Here is a 22,962-nt window from a genome sequence, read left to right on the forward strand (position 1 = left end):
AGTGGAATTGCTGGATCATATGCTAATTTTATTTTTAACTTTTTGAGGCACCTCCATGCTGTTTCCCATAGTGGCTGCACCATTTTACATTCCAACCAACAGTGCACAAAGGTCCCAATTTCTCCAGATCCTTGCCAATACTTGTTATTTACTTTTTTTAAAATATAAATTTATTTATTTATTTTTGGCTGCGTTGGGTCTTCGTTGCTGTGCGTGGGCTTTCTCTAGTTGTGTCGAGCGGGGGCTACTCATCGTTGTGGTGTACAGGCTTCTCATTGAGGTGGCTTCTCTCCTTGCAGAGCATGAGCTCTAGGTGCGTGGGCTTCAGTAGTTGTGGCTCGTGGGCTCTAGGGCACAGGCTCAGTAGTTGTGGCGCATGGGCTTAGTTGCTCCACGGCATGTGGGATCTTCCCGGACCAGGGCTCGAACCCGTGTCCCCTGCATTGGCAGGCGGATTCTTAACCACTGTGCCACCAGGGAAGCCCCTGTTATTTACTTTTTTTGTTTGCTCTCTTGCGTGTGTGTGTGTGTGTGTGTGTGTGTGTGTGTGTGTGTGTGTGTGTTTTATAATAGCCACCCTACTGGGTATAGTTTTTCTTTTTTTTTTTGTCTGTGTTGGGTCTTCGTTGCTGTGTGCAGGCTTTCTCTAGTTGCGGCGAGCAGGGGCTACTCTTCGTTGCAGTGCGCGGACTTCTCATTGTCGTGGCTTCTCTTGTTGCAGAGCACGGGCTCTAGGCGCGCAGGCTTCAGTAGCTGTGGCACACGGGCTCAGTAGTTGTGGCTCGTGGGCTCTACAGCGCAGGTTCAGTAGTTGTGGTGCACGGGCTTAGTTGCTCCGCTGCATGTGGGATCTTCCCGGACCAGGGCTCGAACCCATGTCTCCTGCATTGGCAGGCGGATTCTTAACCACTGTGCCACGAGGGAAGTCCTGCCATTGATTTTTGAAGCCACCTTTCTGGTGATAAAAAAAAAAAATAATAGCTAAAATTTATTTAGCACTTAGTATTTCTTAAGTGTATCATGTATCAACTCATTTGCTCCTTACAACAACTTTACAAAGTACAGGTTCACGATCCATTATTTACAATTCTGGAATTGAAAAAGGTCTGAATATGATACTTAAAAAAAATTCATCTGGCAGCAAAACCTGACCTAAACTGCCATGCATCTATTTAGAGTTTCTTATTTAGTCCTCTTAGTATGGCTATTCATATGTTTTGCTGCAGAACTATAAATGTACTTGACTATGGAGTGCTGCCCTAGAAGCTGCTAGGGTGTGACATAATAGGCACTGGATTGCCTTTCAAAATCTAAAAAATTCTAAATTCAGAAAACCATCTCTAGCCAGGGTCTCAGATAAGGGTTGTGTACCAGTACTAATGTTATCCCCATTTCACAGCTGAGGAAATTGAGACATAGAAGGTAAGTCATTTGCTTAAGGTTGCATAGTTAACAAAAAGAACACTCAATGTAGTTAATAATGTTTTTGAGTGCTTAAAGTTTCAGTCACTGGGTTAAATGCTTTATATTCATTATATCATTTAATCTTCACCACAACCCTATAAGGTGCTATTATTGTCCCCGTTTCCCAGAAGCAATTGAAGCTTAGAAAGGTTAGACAACTCCCTGGACACACAACTGTTAAGTGTGGTAAGGAAGGATTTAAAAACAAGTCAGTCTGACTTCAGTATATTTGATTATTACACTATGCCTTACCAATCTGTAACACCAGCCTTTTCCTCTCTTCTATATGTCCTTTCGAACTATATATCTAATTACCTCTTGGATATTAAAGAGTAAGATTTTTTTAAATGTATATCAGATCATTTTACTCACATGCTTAAAAACCTCCTATGACTTTCTATTGCTAGACTAAAATCCAAATACCTTACAATGGCCCCTTTCTACCTCTCCCATCTTGTCTCCCAAGATAGCCAGCTTCTCTTAGGTTTTTACACTAGTTGTATCCTCTATCTGGAAGGCTCTCCAGGTTTTCACATAGCGGGCTCCCTCTTGTCCTTCAGGCCTCAGATTAAGCTCCTCCTTCGTTTCCCCCTAATCACCCCGTCTGGGGTCTCTAATTACCCTCTCTATCCCATCATTCTGCTTTCCATAGCATACAAACATGATATTTTCTTGTTTATCTGTTCACTCTCTTTCCTCCCATTAGAATGTAAGTTCAACTAGAGTGGGCACCTTATCTGTTTTTGGTTTCTTTAGAAGCCCTAATCTCTAGTATAGAGTTTAGCATGTGGTAGGTACTTAATTTTGGCTGAATAAATGAATGTAGTGTACAATCAGTAAATGTACCTGCTTGTTAGTTTCAGTGGTGTTAGATGAACTGAGAAGGCAGGTGGGAGGAGGCTGTGAAATATGAAGACATGTGAACATCAGCTTGATCAGATATTGTCTAATAGTATAAAACAGTGCCAAGCAGAGTGTCTGGCATAGAGCAGGGGCCAAATTAATATTTGTTTAAGAATGAACAGTAAATATTATTAGTAGCTTGGATCTTGGGCAAATTACTTAACCTTCCTGAGCTTAGTTTTCTCACCTATAAATGAAGATTAAAACTTACTTTACAGGGTTGGCCTACAAAGTATATGAGATTATGCATGCCAAATGCCTAGCACATAGGTTCTTAAGTTAGTTTCTTTCCCTTTATGCTTTATAAACTCTTGTAAGCTTTTCTAGATACATGACCTCATTTTATTTCTATAGTACTTCTCATTAGCCTCATTTTATAGATGAAAAAGACTCAGGGGTTGAGGCAAAGCCTCTTCAGATAATGAGAAGCCAATGGATAAGTTTTATAAGCAGAGGAGTGACACGGTGAAAGCAGTGTTTCATGAAGATTAATCTGTTGGAGGCCTTTAAGATGGGCTCAGGGGCTTCCCTGGTGGCGCAGTGGTTAAGAATCCACCTGCCAATGCAGGGGACACGGGTTCGAGCCCTGGCCTGGGAAGATCCCACATGCTGCAGAGCAACTGGGCCCGTGAGCCACAACTACTGAGCCTGCGCTCCGCAACGAGAGAGGCCGCGACAGTGAGAGGCCCGCCGCGATGAGGAGTGGCCCCCGCTCACCGCAACTGGAGAAAGCTCTCGCACAGAAACGAAGACCCAACACAGCCAAAAAATAAATTAATTAATTAATAATAATAAAAAAAAAAAAGATGGGCTCAGTTGAAGCTGGAGAAATATTACTTTGACTACTGTCATTAAAATCAAGTTTAAGGTGATAAGGGCTTGCACTAGGTGACAGAAGAATGTTTAAAAGCCTAATAAATTAAGCGACTGAACAGTCACATAAGCAAATAAATAAATACATAAATAAATGGCTGAGAGTTTTCAAATAAGGTTGAGAAAATGATGGCACCAACAACACAAGCAATTAAGAAATCAAACATGGCAAAATGGTTGACAGAATACCTTCCCTCCAATACCTAGGCAGAACATATGGCAGATAGATGGCAAACATTCGAGCCGTGTCTTCAGTGCCGTTGCAGATCTTTCTGGATTTCACCCCTCCCACTGGCATCGCCACCTGGACTAGAGCATGCTATGGTCCTGTGGATTCTGCTTTCTCTAGAAGCAGTCTGGTGAGATGGGGATCGGGGCAGTGAGGAATTACAAGCAAAGGTTTTAACTCCCAGAACCTTGGCTAGATCGCTTCTTTTCCTTCCCTAGAAAATAAGTGGACTCATTTCTCCTCTCTCGCCTCTTATGAAGACTACCGACCCCCTCTAGATGAGCACAGACAACTTTTTTTTTTGCGGCGCGCGCCACCAGGCCGTATGGGTTCATACTCCTACTCAGCGGCGGAGCGGAGCCCCTGCCTGTGAGCGGGCGTCACTTCCGGCGCGCTGACGCTCAGTCCGGCGTGCCGACGCCTGCGTCAGCAAAGAGCGGGGTTGGGGGCACCCGGTTTGAAGTCGTGCGGGTCGGAGGACTGCTGCCTCCGCTGCCGTCTCAGACCCCTGCTCCCGGGCCGCGGCAGGGACGAGCTCGGGTAGGCGGCGGGGCAGATGCCCGAAGGCCCGCGCCGGGACATCCCGCGCTGCAACGGCCGCTCCTATCTGCTCCGTGGCCTGGGCCTGCGCCGCTCCGCTCCCTGGAAACTAGCGCCTCGGCAGCGCGGCGCGTCGCTCGCGGGGAGCTCCGAACCGCCGGCGCCCGGCCATGGCGGTCTCCAGGTGGGTCTAGCTTCTCCCGAGCGGACGGGAAGGCGGCCCGGGCGAGGCACGGTCTCCTCTCTGAGCCCCCACTCCTAGGAAGGAACGGTTCCCATTGTCACTGGGCTCGGGCGCCTTCCTCCCCAGACTCCGCGATTCGCCCCTCGGTCTGCGGGGGTTTGGGCTCGGGTTACCCCTCGTAAATCGGTTCAAAAATGTCTTTTTTCTCGTTGAATAGATCCTTTGGCGCGTTAGGGCTAGTTTTTCTCTTTCCTCACCATGTTTCTCTTCTCTGGTTTCTCTTCCCCCTTTCAGTTTTAGGAGAGTCTCTTCTTTTTCTGAGCATTTTAAGGCCGATCCCTAACCTCCATTTCACGGGAAAGCTTGGTAGCAACTGTCGAAGTCGGGGAGATTTTGAGTTAATATTATCTACATGACCTTCTAATTATGTTAAAATTTTGTGTTTACGGCTTTACGGATATGTTCCGTATGAGGACTTTTTCCTTACATTACAGTATAATTCTTCCTTTTGTTTGACAGTACACATTCAGTCGTCAGTGTAATCTTTAGCAAATTACTGTATCAGCATCATCTTCCTTAACTAAGGCGTGAAAGATGTATCGCGAATCTTAAACTATTTTAAAGCGATGCCCATCGATAAGAAACTGTAGAAAGACCAGCAAGACATTTGTTTGTATAGCTATAGAAGGAAAGTTCTCCTTTCCTCCAATATGAGAGAGTGGGGGGAGTATATTTTGTCAGAGACTTGAAGTTAGTGGACCTATGTGTGTGTAAGTAGGGGATATTCCCTCTGATAGCAGTCAGGATTCGCCAAGTTTACTGTTAGTTTTCATGAGAAATGGGTCCTTCTACCACATAGACTGAAAGAGGAAGACATAAAAACATAGTTTTTGCTCATTTTTCATAGTTAGTTGAACACATTCCTGTTTTGCAAGTGAAATGATAACCCATCCCTCACAGACTCCCTAGATAACTGATAAAAGAGTACGTGGGAGAAACCCATGGGAGTTGGGTGAAAGGGGTCCTAAGATACCTGTAGTGGGGCATCTAATTTTTATTTCATAGATTAGTTGAATCCATTCAATGGGAGGAAATTCTTATTTTGTGATATGTAAAATTGCCTTGAGAGTATACAAGTAGTATTTTCAATTTTTTCAAATACAGAAAGGTGTATCATCTAATTTGTTACCCCCATATGAATATATAAATACATACATTATAAATACATTGATATATAAACTTAACATGGTATTCTGTTTATAAGGTGGTACAACGTTTAAGGGAATGAGTAGCTCTTGAAATTTCGTTCCTGAGTAGACGGTGTATGTTCACAGTATTGGTTATAGTTTTATAGAGACAAAATGAAAGATTAAAGAGCGCCTAATCTGCTTGGCCAATGTTAATCTATTTACAGAAGTTTAGAGCACCTAAACTTCTGCATGAATGAGTGAGTTTTGAAAGCAAGTGCTTTTTGTTCTTGACATTGGATTTCAAAGGGTGGTGCTCTTTTTCTATAGATCTTTTGTATTTAGCTTGCCAAAATTCTATCAAATTCTACTGTAAAAAGAAAGCCTGTCATGGTTTTATGAAAGAGCTAGTCCTGTGCTTATTTTGGTAATATAATAGGTTCACAGAAAACACTTTTGAGACACTTTCTGGTTTGGGGATACTGTCAGTCCTTGACTTTTTCATCTGAGGAGGATTCACTTTGGATAGCAAACTTTAATTTCAAGCTGGCCTTCTCCATGCACTGAGCACATATCTTTATTAACTAAATTTCCTTTTTCCTTTTGGTGTGGAATACAGACTCATTTTAATACTTTATTGTAGAAAAAGTGGAAGATGGTTCAAGAGATAAAAATCATATTTGCTAGAACCAAATCTAAAATATTTTTTGCACTGTTTATATCAATGTGTGTAACTGAAAAGAAACTGTAATGTTTTTAGAACCTTGTAAGTATTTCCAGTAGAAGGGAAATATTAAGTTCAGATTGCAAGATCCAGAAATCTAGGAATAATATTTGACTTTGCTCTCCCTTCCTTTCCCCGAGTCTAGCTAGTCCCCACATCCAATCTTGTCAGTTCAACCTTTCTAATCTTTCTCTGGCCAATCTTTTTCTTTCCATACGAATTACCACAGTCCTCCTCCATACCACCATCATCTCTAATCCGAGATACCTGTAACAGCAGCCACTCTGCTCTTCCTGCCTCCCATGGCATCTCTTTCTAATTTATTCTTCATTTCAGTTATATTATTGTTTGCTAATATGCTAATTTTAATATGGCCTTTTTTCTGCTTAAAACCCTTTAGTTTTCTGTTGCCTTAAGATAAAGGCCACATTCCGTAACAAACACATCTTACCAGATCATTTGTGATCTGGTTCCTGCTTTACCTTTTTAAGCTTCATCTTGTCTCAGGTTCTCTGCATCTCTCTCTCTCTTCTCCACTCCCCTTCATTCTGAATCTTTGTTCTCACCTCCAAGTCTTTATCTCTGGAACATTTTTCCTACCTCCCCCACTTCCCCCCAAGTCTGGCTAATTCCAACCTTAGTTTTTATACATATGTCACTTTGTTTGGGAAACCTTCTCTGGTTTTCCTTCATCTGAGCTCTTTGCACCAACGTGTACTCCTATCAGTCATATTTATCATACTTTGTAAGTGATTGTTTAATTGTTCTCTCCCCTGCTTGAGCATCAGCTCTGTGAGAGAAGGGAATGTCTTTGATCTTAATATCCCCAGGAGAGTGCCTCGTTCCTGGTAGGTGCTCAATACGTTTTAAAAAAAACGAGTAAGTGAGTGCTTTTGTTTCTTGTTTTAATTCCTCTCATGATTTTTCTGTAATTTATATATAGTAGAGTATTTCTGGTGTTTTTCAATAAGTGCTTCTGAGTTTTACAGTTTTCCCTGAGGAGAAAAACTTTATAGCTTTGACTATTAGCCAGAATTATAATTTTAAAAATATAATAAACATTGTCAGAACTAGTTTTATAAGCTTATAACCTAGTACAATTCTGTGATAGCATGGTCTTTTATAATGCAAATTGGATATAATGTAACCCTGCATTTTGTGTAATCAAAATTTTTAGACCCCACTTAGCTTTATGAAGGCCTAGTTTTAATGTACTTTGAATTATAAGAATGTAGCAAATCGTGAAATGTATGGTTAACTCTTGATCCATGGATAAGTTAAATCTTACCACGAACAAACACTCCCCCCCGAAAAAAAACTTTGTGACTCTCTAAAATTGCAAATACAATTATAGCATTTGAAGTTCTCTATAAAATGCAGTGAAATACTACTAAAAAATGTATGACTCCTTTAGACCCTAAATAAAAGAGAGCATACACATGTAGAAGAACAATGTTGCCCTTAAGATGTGAATGCTGGAAGGTCAGCCAAGCTCACTCACTAGCTACTTGACTGGCTCCCATAAAATCACCCTCAGCAAAAAAACAAATTAGTATATATTACAGGCTTTCAGTGTTGTTTGCAAACAGTTTGAATTATAATTGTTAAATCTTTGAATATTGTTTTGTAGAGGCTCACAAGAGCCTCTCTCCCTGTATTATCTGTCATCTAGTTGGAGTTGACTCACCAACAGTAAAGGCAACCTTAGAGGGGCTGTTAAAACTTACGCTCATTACAGAAGGTGTAGGTGAATGTGTGGTGATGTTGGGTTCCATGGCTTAATACAGATTTTTTAAAAAGATTGTTTTTGATACCTTTGCCTGTTTATGCCACAATTGATTGACTGTTGTTATGCATTGATTAGCTATTATGAACTTAGTTTTTCCTTGATCATATAGAGAAAATGTAAAAATATAATTTAGAGAATTTTTCCTGAGTGATCTCTGCTATAAAGTTCATGTCTAAAATGTCGAGACGGTAATTATGACTTGACTGTTTTAGAAGTCATGCCTTAAGTCTGTGACACATATTCTTTGCATTTAAAAATGATGCAGTGTTCAGAAAAGATTCAGGGAAAAAAAGGGAACATACCCTCTTACGGAAGAAGCAAATTGCTACATGTGAGCAGAACTTTGCTCGGTTTTGATAATTCTCTCTCTGCATTGCTGATACTTCAGAGAAACATTGTCTCAGTGGCCTATTCTGCCAAGTAAAAGGAGGTTTCATGATGCTGGGGCAAATTCCAGTGGGTCCTTGCTCTTGACAGGGAAAATGCTAAAATAATCTTACCTATAGGACAGCACAGGTTGCTTATGTTTGCTAGGCCTATTCCTCCATTATTGCTAATTTCTATCCATTATAAGATTGACAGAAGGCACTGTTGTAAATTGTAATGTATCAAATATATTGTTATTTTAAAAATGTAGGGACAAAAAGCTAGGAAAGGTGGAAGAGGCATTATGTAAGTGTATCCATTTTAATCCCTGTGGTAAATTCCTCCCTTTTAGTTTATTTCTCAAAGTACTATACACATAACAAAATTCACCGTTTTAAAGTGTATAATTTCAAATGAAGTTTTAAAACCACAGATATTTTTCCTGCAAAACCTAGATTTTGTCTTTAAGATAAAGTCATGCAAGAGGCGGAGATTAGAAAAAAAAATGGCCTGAAGGAAATAACGCAACTTGGTTGTCCTTTTTCAGCATTCATTTAACAAGTATTTACAGAGTGCTTTTTATGTTCTAGGTGCTGGAGATACAGCAAAGAACAAAAATGGAGTTCCCATTCTCATGGAGTTTGTGTTCTAGAGTGGGAGTGGGGGGAATGTAAATTATCTAGCATGCACCTGCCCTTGCACCTGGCTTTGGTGTGGTTTCACATCTTCATATTTGTTCTTAGTGTCCTATGTGGTATTTCAGATTAATCTACTTTCTTGTTTAAAAAACATAACATAGTTTCAAATAACCCACAGTAGGAACTAGAAGGCATACATTTTAAAACATCAGTCTAGACAATTTCTTGGAAGTTGTTTCTTTTGACCATAACTTCCTTGCTTAATGATATTATGTAGGACTAAGCACAGTGTTCATATCAGCTATTTATTTTCTTATTCCGTAAGTAACACAGAAAAGTAAAACTTCAAATAGTAAATGTAAAAAATGTATGACAAAATGGACAAACCTCACTGACCAATCCCTTTTAGTTAAGAGTACAAAGCCATCCGTGTGAGGTATTCTGCCAGTAGACCTTCCATAAATTTTCAGAGTGTTTAAATTTATTCTGAGAATATTGAGATTGGAAGTAGATTGAGGAAGTTATATCTTATACTTTTTTTCATCCTCAAATGGCTTAGGAGTAGAAATGCAATATATATATATGTTTATTAATGATGAAGTAGTAATCTAGGACACGTTTTATAGTTCAAAATGCATATGATTTCTTTTTATATTTTTACTTTATGAATTATCATAATGCAAACAGCTGAAGTTAGATCGCAGTTGCCAGCATGGCCTCTACAAACTCCCACGTACTTTCCTTTTTTCTAGGCAGTCTTTTTTTTTTAACCACATTTTTAAAAAAATTGAAGTATAATTAATTTTCAACGTATTGGTTTCAGGGGTACAACATTGTGATTCAGTATTTTATAGATTATACATCATTTAAAGTTATTATGTGCTGTACAATGTATCCTTGTTGCTTATTTATTTTGTACATAGTAGTTTGTGTCTCTTAATCCCACACACGTCTTCCCATTCCCTCTTCCCTCTAGGCAGCCTTTAGAGCAGTTTTCTGAAATCACACGTTTGTAAAATAAACATGAGTCATATCTTTTATAGTTATTTCTGTGAATTAAAATCCAAATTGAAAATGGGCCAGATTATCATCATCAGTAGATTCATAACCAGTGGATACTGTCAAATATAATTGCCTTATGTTTTATTAAAATTATTCGTCTACAGTCTTTGGTACCTTCCATTCAGCTTGACATCTGTTACCTCTTTCCCCTCCATCTGTCTATCCTTCGGCAAATGAAGAATGTCATTTTTTTCTATTATCTGTTATGCAACATAAGGTGTAGCCGAAAGGAGTATCGTGGTAAGTACTGTGTTCCCTCAGTCAGCCCTTCTTTTAACTTCCTTTTTCTTTTGATCACCTAGCCTTCAGACCTCTCCCTCATCAAGGGCCCTGTCTGCCCTCCAACATAATACTGACTCTGTCTCATGCCCTTTCCCTGTCCCCTACCAGTTCATTATACCAGCCTTTTCCATTGTGGCCTGGCGCTGGTGCTTACCCTGCTTGCCTCATAGCTGGCTATCTTGGAGTAATAGGTCAGATTGCCCTCTTGTGAGATCCTGGTCTGCACATCCCTTTGTTCTTCCTTTTGTGTGGCATCTAATCTGTTGTCCTGGAGAGAGGAATGGAGAACTCCAAAAGGGGCTTTGAGTCAAGAGGACTAAAGAAGCATTCTTGGGTCCCCATTCCTCTATTCAGGGAGGCAAATTTGGCTATCAAAAGGTGGGAGATGTGAGAATAAACAGGCCTGGAATTGGATGAGAGGGTGAGCTGATCTGCTACCCTCAGGGCAGTTGGCTGGTGAGGGAGCAGAGCTGACATGACATGGCATTGGGATAAAAGACGTTGAAGAAAGGAGAGGCAGGAGGAACTGTGTGGTTGTGAGGCAGAGCCAGCATTAGGTTAGAGAGGAGTCAAAGGTCTTTGAGCAGGATATGGTTGTAATGAAGCTGGGTAGCAGAGGACTAAAGGAAAGTTTAGGAAGGGTAGAAATTATTGAAGGAATACAGTGCCTACTGCACGGTCTTTTTCGGCTTGCTCTTTGGAGCAAGTGTAACTGCCGTGATGTTCAGATTGCTAAAGTACTGCTGTGTTCGTCTTTTCACTTACTGAAACATTGCCTTAGCATCACTTCTGTTATTTTTATAACTTGTTTTTATGTAATATAGCTATGACAGATTAAGGATATTTCTTGAAGGAAGCAAAAAAATTTGTAATATAGCACCCTCTTTCTTTGCTTAAAAATGGTGCTTAAACCTGTCCCCAAGAAACTTGAACTTTTCTTTATCTATAATTTTAATTACAGTAAATACCAAGTATTCAACAAATATTTGACTACTGTGCAAAGACACTGCAAAGACACTGTGCAAAGTGTTGTGGGGGACAAAAAGAATCATTGAAGAAGGTGAAGCCTAACGAGCATAAGACAACATGTGACAAATTAATGTAAAGACACAAGAATTCATAATAATGCCAAAAAATGCCAAAATGGTTATTTAAGATGAGAATCCCTGTGGATTTTAGAAAAGGATGAAATAGTATAGTAGTCTGAGATGGTTTCAAGAAGGTAAAGGACTTGAACTGAATCTTGGTGGGTGGGAGCTAGCTGAAGAATTGGACCAGGAAAGACATTCCAAGTAGAGGAAACAGGGTAGACAAAATTGTGGAAACCAGAATGGATCCTGTTTGGGAGATACTTTTTTGTTTTTGATTACTATCTGGTAGGTAAGGGTGAGCCATTGAAAGTTTTAGCGTAAGGTAATAATTTGATCAAAGAGTGCTTTAGGAAGTAAATTTAGCAACGAGATCATATTAGTATGGAGTTACGCTCGTCAGGCAGTTGAAAGTGTGGCACTGGAGCTCCCAGACGGGCTAGGTTTGGGGATTATTTTTACTGTGTTATGGTTTAACCAAATTACAGTTTCCTACAGGAGAAATGGGTGAGAGATGGGCAGCCAAGGATTGAATCTAGGAGAATGTTCATATTAAGAGTGTTAAGAGTAGGGAAACCACAGAAAGAATTAAGAGTTCAGAAAAGAACAGGGTAACAGAATGTTGTGAACACTTAGGAAGGAAAATATTTTAAGAATGGGGTACTTGCTGAAATCACATGTCATAGAAGATTCATGAAAATTGGATTTACAAAAAAACACAAACCATTAGATTTAGAGCTTAGAAGTTCATTGGTGACCTTCAGGTGTGCTATTTTAGTAGTAAAGAAGGATAGAAACTTGATTTATAGGGATTAAATTGTGTATGGTGAGGAGATAAAAGAAGTGATTTTAAGCACTTGTTCAAGATGCTTGGCAGCAAAAAGAAAGTGTTCTAGAAGATGGAAGTCAAGCAGTTTATCTTCTCATTAAAGATGGACCTCTGGATGTTTGAAGATAGAAGGGAATAGATTACTAAGGCAGTGATTTAAGATATTGGAGAAAGGATAATTGAATGAGGGTAGAAGGAGATGGTAACAAAAAAAAACAGTGGGACTTTATGTAAGTCTTGAAGAAGAGTGAGGATTGTCTTTTCATCTGAAATTGAAAGAGGATAAGTGTAAAGACCTTTAGAGGTAATGAGTAGAGAACGAGATAGTTCTTGTTCCATAATCTAGAGATCTACTCAGTCCATTCCTTTTTAAGGAATAGGGAATGGCAACTGGGACTTGAGGAAAGTGGAAATGATTGGGGAAAACTGTCAATTTTATTTTAACTTTTTTACACATGCATTTATAAACAGGTTAGTATTGTCACTTCTTAGAGTGTTCATTTTGCAGCCAGCTTTGCTTTTAGTCACAAAAGCAGAAACTCCATCATCAAAAAAGGAATTATGGGGACTTCCCTGGTGGTCCAGTGGTTAAGAATCTGTCTGCCAATGCAGGGGACACGGGTTCGATCCCTGGTCTGGAAGATCCCACATGCTGCAGGACAACTAAGCCCGTGCGCTGCAACTACTGAGCCCGCGCGCCACGACTACTGAAGCCCATGTGCTTAGAGCCCTTGCTCTGCAACAAGAGAAGCCACTGCAATGAGGTGCCCGCGCACCACAACGAAGAGTAGCCCCTGCTTGCCGCAACTAGAGAAAGCCCGTGTGAAGCAACGAAGACCCAGCATAGCCAAAAAAAAAAAAAAAAGGGAATTATGAGGTAGTTGAAGTCCTTCCAGAGGTGCAGTCTAGGGAACTTTGCATGAAATAAGTCAAAGATATGACAAACACTATGGTATATAAGGGAAAAAAACCCTATTAAAGCAAATGCAGTGATGTGAAGCTATAAAATATGGCTAAATCTAGTTTAACCCTACAAAATAAGAGATTAAGCAAAGTTAAGTGAGCTTCTCTAAGTCGTCTAACAAGTGACAAAAGTAGTGCTTTGTCTCCTAACTTCCAGTCTAGTTTGTTTTACCATTTTACCACTGTTTTCCTGTAAGAAAGTCCTGGATTTATGTGAACTGTACACATACAAGAGAGCCCGATATTGTTATAAAGAATGCATGCCATCATATGCAAATATAAGTCCACTGTTACATAAATTTGACCTAAGACATAATTTTTATAATAAAACTTACTTAATTTTGGATAATTTTGCCTGCCATAGAATATAGATTTAAAATGAATATTTGCCTTGATAGAAAGTTGTTTATAAATTATTTAAAATTTCTTTTCGCAAATTTCATTGAGCAGAGGCATTCAAAATCAGAGTCATGGCAATAGGCATTTATTTGTTGTGAAGGTTCAGAGAGAGTTTCAGTAACTTTAACATCACAATCAGTTGTAAAGATGAAAATACGTCAAAGAGCATTCTTAGGGTTATGTATGGGATGTATAAGGGAAGTCATTTTATGGGGAAGGGATTTGGGGTCTGACTTAGTGTTAGAACTTTAAGAAAACCAGCTGTCAGAAAATTTTTTTTTCTCCCTTTTGTCCCATTATCTGTGACTCACTGTTCACCAAATCCTGCAGCAAGGCCTGAAGAGTGAATGGGTAAAGACAAGTATTTAGATAGCCTTGAATGGATAAGGAGAAGTATTGTGTCAAAAGGTGGGGTGTGTCTATGCACAGTGTATAAAATAAATTGATCTTTGCATGTTTTTTAAGAAATAATTTCTATAAAATCACTCTGTGTGCCATTCAGTATATTGGAAGCAAAAACTGTGTTGTATTACTCTTTTTTTCCCCTTTATTTCGCTGGCTTTAATTACCTGAAATATTTTTCTTGAACTATGTCCTTCTTACACATACACTTAACTGTAAAATTTGAACCTCGCCTCTTAGTGTTTTGTTCTGAAGCAGTTGAAAAGTTTTCGTAGTACCCTTAGCCTTCTTGACTGAAAAAGATCTATTTTAGTTATATATATATTTTTTACCAGTTACAGTGATTTTGTGCTTATTGGTGACTGGCTAGTTTTATAAATACTACCCCTTCGAAAAGAAAAAGTAAGAAGAGAAGGAAAAACCCTGCTTATTTCCTTTGCCCCCTTATAGCTTTATATTTTCTCATAAAAGGTTTTTAGAGCTTTGCTTTCTAATTTTTTAGCTCTTTGTGAAAGAAAAATAATCCCAGAAGTAAAATATGAGCCTCTTTGCAGTCTATTAATACTTAATGCTCATGCTTAACTTTGGGACCTTGCTTGCTTTCTTTTCCTCATTAGGTGACATTTAAAGGTGTATTCTCTAAATCTCCCCTCATATAGGATTGGGCACAATTAATATAACCTTGCCCCTTTTCACCCTTCATCTTGTTTAAAGTACCCATTTATTCTGGATATGAAGCCGCCTTCCTTTCATTACTTGTGGCATCCATTTGCCTCATTGAGCCTGATGAGTACTGTGCTGGAAGGGCTAGACCTTCTACCATGTGGACAGCTGGTGGTAGTTACTGGTTTCTTTGCCTTTTTAAAATCTTAGGATTTTCCTGTATCTCAGAAACTAAGGGATACAGTTTTCCATTTCTCCCCACTTATTCCAGGTATAAGGCATTGTGATTTTATTCCAAACCGTTTGTTGGATAAGTGGCAGAACTGGGATTTGAATCGTGAGGCTGTGGCTCTGAAATTTGTCCCATTATGCTATTTACCTTTACAAACTCTTTCCTCAGAGATCTTATTGCTGTATCTGTCACTTCTATACAAATGACTCATATATCTATATACCTTTCGTCTCGACTTTCTCCTGAACGTAAGATCTCTATTTCAGCTATCCTTTTTGGCCTCCCCCAGCTTTCCTGTCCCTGCCACTAATAAACTTGTCATCTTTTCTCAATAACATTTCTTCCACTAGTTATTCCCATATCTTTTAATGATATCTTCATTTCTAAAATTCAGAGTCTCAGAATCCTTTCATTTCCTTGACATTTCATGGAATTACTATACCGTGGTGTTTTACTTCTGCAGCATTTTCCCCAACTTCTTTCTAGTCTTAGATAGCAGTTCAGGTCTGAAAGTTCTCTAAAAGTTTTCTTCCATTTTACTTCATGCTTCACACTGCTGCCAGACTAATCTCTCTAAAGCATAGCTCCAGTCCCATCACTTTCTTGACCCAAGACTTTCATGGCTGAGCTATAATTCAAGGGTCTCCACAATATTAGCTGTATCTTCCACTGTTCTCTTAAGTGTACCCTGAATTACAACCAGGCTGTTTTACTCACTTCCCTAAATACAGTCTCCTTTTTCTTATTGCTGTTCTCTTCTTATTCCCTCTTCCAGATGTTTCTCCCCCTTTTCCTTTTTACCACCTCATCTCCACCAGTATTGAAATTTTTTTCTACCATTAAGGTCCAGCTCATACACCATTTCTTTTAGAACGCCTTCTCAGTAGTATACAGTTGGGGATGTAGTGTTTGTTGCCTCCATTCCCACTCCTCAAAGCACTTCGTATGTCTTTTCTGACATGTGTCTTATTGTATGTGTCCATGCATGTACAGTACCTGTATTGAACCCTATATTCTAATTGTGTATTTGCCTTACCCATTCACTCCACCTCCATAGCATGTTCCTTATGAGTAGAGGTTAGATTATCTCCTGTGACCCTACCATAAATCTTTCTTCATAGGTGCTTAATATGTACATTTACTGACTCAGACGTATACATATGAAGAAACATTTCAGAATAAGCATTATATTTTTGTTATTTTAGGCTTGACCGTCTTTTTATCTTACTGGATACTGGCACTACTCCAGTTACAAGAAAAGCTGCTGCACAGCAACTTGGAGAAGTGGTGAAGCTTCATCCCCACGAGCTAAATAATCTCTTATCTAAAGTAAGAACTCTTTTTTTTGTTTTCTTTTAGTATAATACAATTGTAGAAATTTATCCATGGGCAGGAACATAAAAGTAGAGAAAGAAATTGTCTTATTAGTGACACTTTGTGGTCTTCAAATTCCATTAAGTATCTCAGTATTTCTCCAAATATTTTAAAATGTTTGCCGTTTTTGTTTGTCACAAGGTTTAAAATATTTTGTTTTTTGCGTCAAGTTTGTTTAAGGGATTTGACAATATAGAACCTTTGGCCTGTGGCACAAATTTGAGTCTGATCCAATTTGGTAACAAAGTAAGTTGTTAATCTAGTTTTTTAGTGGTCTAACTTGTTCTTAGCAGCTAATAATTATACTAGTTGGCGATCTTCAAATGGATGAGTACTCATGGGTAATGGTGGAAATATATGAGAAGCTAGTTGTTACATTCTTAGCTATTAGCTCTTTGAAAGTGGAGGCTTTCTGCTTTGGTGGATAAGTATTTTCATAATCCTAGCCCATGTTCTTTCCCTAAGAAATGCTTTATTTTTACTGAACTCTGTGGGCTTGTAGAAGTGTGACTGTATGATAGTAAGCAGCAAATTCCATGTATTTTATTCTCTGGCATGCAAAGTAAAAACAGGAGTGCTTTGTATCTGTGTTTAGGGGGGTGGGAGCAGTGGATAGAGGATAAGGTGGGAAGCAGTATGATAGCCCAGATATTGGAAGACTCAGTATATCCCTGTTCCCACCAGTCTTATCTCATCCTTTCATTCTGATTTGTCCCTCCCTGCTTCCTATGAGTAGGCGTTCTAAGCCCTTTGTCATCATACACAAACCTGCACTCTATTGTTCCTATCATAGGGGCTAACAGCGACTCTCATTCCAACGCACTCCCCACTTAGATACTATCAGAACTTTCTAACCAAGATGTCGATGAAGAGATAGTGATTTGACATCTACAGGCTCCATATTCTCAGAATGGAGAAGGGTGCGTATTAGGCAATACCATACTCATGTGAAAGGTGTGGGGATAGAGAGGTATACCCATTTCTTCTCATCAAAGGGAAGAGATGGAGGACTGAATGAGCTGAAACTGGAAACAATGAACAAGACTAACTTGTGCTGAACTGAGAAAAGGTTTCCAGACTTCTAAGTGAGTTCTGGTCTTCTTAACTCAGACCCCATCATATGGCTGCCATCAAGTAATTCCAAAAGAGGCAGTTTGTTTTTAGCACCTTCTCACCTCCTGTGCCCTCTCTGCCCTCGTGTTTTCCTATTGCCTTTGGTTTTATTTTTTAAAAAACAGCTGTATTGAAATATAATTTACATACCATACAATTCACCCAGATAAAGTGTACAATTCAATGATTTTTAGCATATTCACAAATATGTGCAACCATCACCACAATCTAATTTTAAAACATTTCTATCACCCCCAAAAGAAACTTCATGCCTATTACCAGTCACTCTCCGTCACTCCCCCTCCTGTAGCCAGTCCTAGGCAACCCCTAACCTACTCTCTGTCTATAGATTTGCTTATTTTGAACATTTTATATAAATGTGTGACCTTTTGTGATTGGTTTTTTCACTTAAAGTATTATTTTTAGGGTTCATTCATATTGTAGCATGTTTTGTTTTTCATTCCTTTTTATTGCCAAATATTGTTCCATTGTATGGATATGGATAATGCTGTATGGATATAGCACATTTTATTTATCTCTTCATCAGTTGATGGACATTTCGGTTGTTTCCACTTTTTGGCCTGTTATGAATAAAGCTGCTATGAAAATTTTTGTGCAAGTTTTTGTGTGGATGTATGTTTTCATACATGGGTGTATACCAGAGAGCAGAATTGCTGGATCATATGGTAACTGTGTTTAACTTTATGAGGAACTGCCAGACTGCTTTCCAAACTGGCTCCACCATATTACATTCCCAACAGCATGTATGAGAGGTTGGATTTCTCCACATACTTGCCAACACTTACTGTTAACTGACTTTGTTTATATCCGTACCAGTGAGTATGAAGTGATATTGTAGTTTTGATTTGCGTTTTCCTGATGACTAATGACGTTGAACATCTTTTCGTTTGTTTATTGACCATTTCTATATCTTCTTTGGAGACCTGTCTGTTCAGATCCTTTGCCCATTTGTAAGTGGGATATTTGTTCTTTTATTAATGAGGTGTAGGAGTTCTTTATATATTTTAGATACAAGCCCCTTATCAGGTATGGGGTTTGCAAATATGTTCTTCTAGTCTGTGGGTTGTCTTTTCACTTTCTTGATGGTATCCTTTGAAGCACAAAAGTTATTAATTTCAATGAAGCCGAATTTATCTTTTTTTTCTTTTTTTAAATACATCACTTGTGTGCTCTTGAGATCATATCTAAGAAACCTTTGCCTAACCCAAGTTTACAAAAGTTTATCCCCATGTTTTCTTCTAACAGTTTTATAGTTTTAGCTCTTATTTTTAGGCTTCTGGTCTATTTTGAGTTAGTTTTTGTGTCTGGTGTGAGGTAGGGATTTTAAGTCATTATTTTGTTGCTCTAGTACCATTTGCTGAAAAAAACCTTTTTTCCCATTGAATTGTCTTGGCACTGTTGTTGAAATCTGTTGACGATAGACACATAATATTATTTTTGGACTCTAAATTCTATTCCATTGATCTATGTATCTGTCCTCTGCCAGTACAACGCTGTCTTGATTATTGTTGCTTTGTAGTAAGTTTTGAAACCAAGAACTGTGAGGCTGTCAACTTTATTATTCTTTTTCAAGATTCTTTCGGTGATTATGGGTCCCTTACATTTCCATATAAATTTTAGGATTAACTTGTCAATTTCTGCAAAAAATCCAGCTGGGATTTTGATAGGAATTGCGTTGAGTCTGTATTCAATTTAGGGGGTATTGCTATCTTAACGATATTAAGTCTTCCAATCCATGAACATGAGGTGTTTATTTAGGTCTTATTTAATTTCTTTCAGTAGTATTTTGAATTTTTTGTAGTCTTCAATGTACAAGTCTTGTACTTTTTTTGTTAAATTTATTAAGTATTTTATACTTTTTGATACTATTATAAATGAGATTATTTTCTTAATTTCATTTTCAGATTGTTGAAAGTGTACAGAAATACAGTTGATTTTTGTATATTGATGTTACATCTTGCTCTCTTGCTGAACTCATCTTTTCTACTAGTTTTATAACTCTTGTATTAAGTAATGGGACTTAATGAATAATATGCACTTTGCTTTTTAGAATGTTAAAAACTATGTTATTTTTAAAATGCACTTAAGCATTCTGTTTTGGCCACTTTGAACAAACAAAATTTTTTGTTATATAACTATGTAATTTTTAATTTTTTAAGGTGTTGATATATTTAAGGAGTACAAATTGGGATACTCGGATTGCAGCAGGACAAGCTGTTGAAGCTATAGTGAAAAATGTACCTGAATGGAATCCAATGCCAAGAACCAAACAAGGTGCTTTTAAGTGGAAAAGTAGTTTGCAGTAAAAACTACACATTTTATATTTTAGCAATTTCACTTTTAAAGACTTAATTTTCATGCTTTTAGGTGCAGTCTTGTCAGGAAATAATATTGAATAAGGTGATTTTTTCACCATGTTTTAAAAAGCATACTAGACAAACAAAATGTTTTCTCATATATATTTTATTTATTTTTCGTTATTTTTTAAATTAATTTTTATTGGAGTATAGTTGCATTATCTCACATATATTTTAAATTACTCTACAGTATGCTTGATTTAGAGATTATTACTTACCTCAAGGATTTATGTTCTAAAAAAAGAAATCAATACAGTGTAAATATTTGTAACAGTCTATTTATTCTTGTTGCTGGGAAAATAGTGTAATTGTTTACTAAATTTAAGCACAGTTATGTGTGGATATTTGGAGGGGTCAGTCTTTAGTTTTTTTTATGTGTCTTTTAGATGTCTTTTAGTGGAAATTACTTGTTTTCTGACTGCCTATTATATATGACATTTAAAAATGAATGTATGCTTTTACAAATTGATAAAGGTATACATTTTAATTAAGTGAGAATTTAATATGGTGCAAATGCATTTCATTTTCAAGTCACTTTGATAACATGACTTTTATCATATGTCTTAGCTCGTCCAAAATTTTTGCTTTAATTTGCCTCACCTATTATTTTGAGGGATTGTGTTAATTTGTCTTCTCTCATCAAAAGAAATATATAACCAGAAGAAGTTATAACTTGTTTTAGAAAAGAGCCTTTTCCATTCCAGCCTATTACTCAAATTCTTTTCAAAACAAATTTAAAAAAAAAATTTTTTTTGCCCTTGCCACGCGGCTTGTGGGATCTTAGTTCCCTGACCAGGGATTGAACTCACAACCCCTGCAGTGAAAGCGTGGAATCCTAACCACTGGACCACCAGAGAATCCAAAAAAAAACTTTAAAGTAGTTACAGTAGCATTAAAATATATAGTAAGGTTACTTGTTATCATTAGAAAACTTTAAGATATTCATAGCAATTCCCTTTCAGTTTAGCAATTATACTTTAGTTTACAGATGAATTATATGCAAATGCCAGTTAAACAAACTATTAAGTCAGTGAACAATTACAGTACATTTAAAAATTTACAATGGCATAACCTTTTTGGGAGGAATACAGAACATTTTGTGGATAGTTTTAGACCCCAGATGGATATTTAATTTTAGCGATTTGCCAGGAGATTGTAATTTGCTTTATATTATGAGAAATGAGTCCTATTGATTGAGTACTTCACTTCCTTTATGTCCTAGATATTCCTCAGGTATAGGGAACGATGATGCTCACTAGTTTTATTTATGAATATATTCTATGAATATGTTTATCTTCCAATTTATCACTATGATAAACTACCTTGGTATTTTTTAACTGTTTAACAGCACGATTTTTAACATACATATTTCAACATGGGGATGCATTTCTTCATATAACACTGTGCTTTCATAGTCAAAAAGTTATACACACACCCACTGACATTCTGGTACTTTGTAGTAAGGGAGCCACCTACTAAATAATTTTTTCATAAATAAGAGTTGATCATAAGTAAATTCACAGTAGCTTTTCTACTTCTTCCACATTTTACTTCTCTTAAAATATTACCCTCCCCCCTGCCCTTCCGAAGTGATGCTATTTTCTTTCGTTCTATACTTTGGCTATATAATCAAATTAAATGTTTTTAAACCTCATCTAGAAACTACTTCAGAAGGTGCTATGGAAGATTCATCTACTACAGATCGATTGAATTTTGACAGATTTGATATATGTAGATTGTTACAACATGGGGCATCACTTTTGGGATCTGCTGGTGCAGAATTTGAAGTACAAGATGAAAAATCAGGTATGTAGTAGTAGTCCTACAGAAAAAAGTCTGAAATGCGTGCGTTCAGACCAATTTGTTCCTTGGCGTGCTGTGTTATCAGTCATGCAAAATCTAATAGATGTCATGAAATGCAAATTCACTGAAGTTTTCAGTTTGAGGTGTGGGGCATGCAGGTGGGGAAGGTAACCAGAAGCACTTTGTCTAAAGCTACCATAGGAATATTTTTCTTCCCTTAGTTGAATATGTACTATATATATATATATATATATATGCACCATTAATAGATACATATTAATATTTCAGTATTTCAATATAGAAATTGTAAAGTGGTACCCAAGAGCTTCAGTTGAATAGATTTTAAAAGCCAGGATTAGTACAGATTGTGGTAATGTTTTCACAATTATGGAAATTTAAGAGGCTATGATAGTTTCCTTTTTATCATATGTTTTAAACATTTAAATAATTGGATCTACTTATGCTGATGACCAAAGCAAAAACTAAAAATGAAAAATAAATCTTAGATAGGTAATTGTCCCATTATCTTTAAACTTACAGAATCCATCTGGATATAAATAAATGTTTTGGCCATTCAAGATTGATGCCTTGAGTGGAAAAAACCTTGATGTTTTTAATGGATTTCTGTAAGTAAATAAGTTGCTTTTTTGACTAAAACCAAAACAGAACAGTGTTTTGTTTTGTTGCTAATTTATCATTAGTCAAAGCATATCTGTCTAAGTTAATGAAATGATCTTCAATTTGTTCATTTAAAAAAAAGTCAAATACCCATTTCCTCTTTCCTAATATACTTTGTATTGAAAGATCTAGTGTAATTATTTATGGAGAGAATTAAGAGGAGAATTTGCTTAAGTTCCAGAAAAGCATAGTTTTTTTTTTTTTAATAAGAGAGGTAGAAGTCTTCAAAAACTTTCCAATTTGAAAAAAAGTTATCTCTAAGTTTCCTAATTAGTAAGTTTACTAATCTTACTAGTGTACCCATGGACATCATGAGAGATCATTGGCCCTTATCTAAGGATAAAAGTCAGTGTCACTTTTGTCACTTAAAAAAAAATATGTGTTTGGGTCGTATCTTAGAGATTCTGGTTTAATAGATCTGTGGAGAGTTTTGGGAAATTGTGTATTAAAAGAAAAAGCTCCACAGGTGACTGATAATGTAAGCAGGATTGGGAACCCCGATTTTCTTGGAACTTAGTTTTTAATGCTGATAAGTCATAGTATGCTGAAGAGTGCTCATTAAAACCCTCTAATTAGGTTTTCTTTAAATATCTGCTCATCTGTGTTGGTCTCTACATATTTATAAATGACACATATATGATTTGCATAGGTGCCAGTCTGAGTTTCCTTTGCAGTTGGTTATTTTCCCCAGTAGAACTTTCCCTGGAATGAGAGGACCAATTTTAGGCTCTTTGTAAGTGTACTGAACTTATGATCCAGCAGCCTTCATTTTGGATGCCTAGTGTTTTTCCATCTGGGT

General features: G+C 37.5%; 1 protein-coding gene across 2 annotated transcripts in view; it reads left to right on the top strand.

Annotated features, from left to right (window-relative positions):
* BTAF1 (B-TFIID TATA-box binding protein associated factor 1) overlaps window positions 1–22,962 on the top strand; it is a 98,074-nt gene that overhangs the window by 4,197 nt on the left and 70,915 nt on the right. The window contains exons 1-4 of one of the 2 annotated variants that reach the window (XM_068548203.1): window positions 3,905–4,193; window positions 16,023–16,146; window positions 19,485–19,599; window positions 21,342–21,488. In XM_068548203.1, coding sequence (XP_068404304.1) covers window positions 4,180–4,193; window positions 16,023–16,146; window positions 19,485–19,599; window positions 21,342–21,488 — 400 coding nt within the window. In that variant the 5' untranslated portion in view covers window positions 3,905–4,179. Of the gene's footprint in view, window positions 1–3,904; window positions 4,194–16,022; window positions 16,147–19,484; window positions 19,600–21,341; window positions 21,489–22,962 lie in introns of those variants that run through there. The other variant, XM_068548204.1, reaches the window with a different exon arrangement.

This window comes from Eschrichtius robustus, chromosome 7, assembly GCF_028021215.1.
Source record: "Eschrichtius robustus isolate mEscRob2 chromosome 7, mEscRob2.pri, whole genome shotgun sequence".
Taxonomy (NCBI): domain Eukaryota; kingdom Metazoa; phylum Chordata; class Mammalia; order Artiodactyla; family Eschrichtiidae; genus Eschrichtius; species Eschrichtius robustus.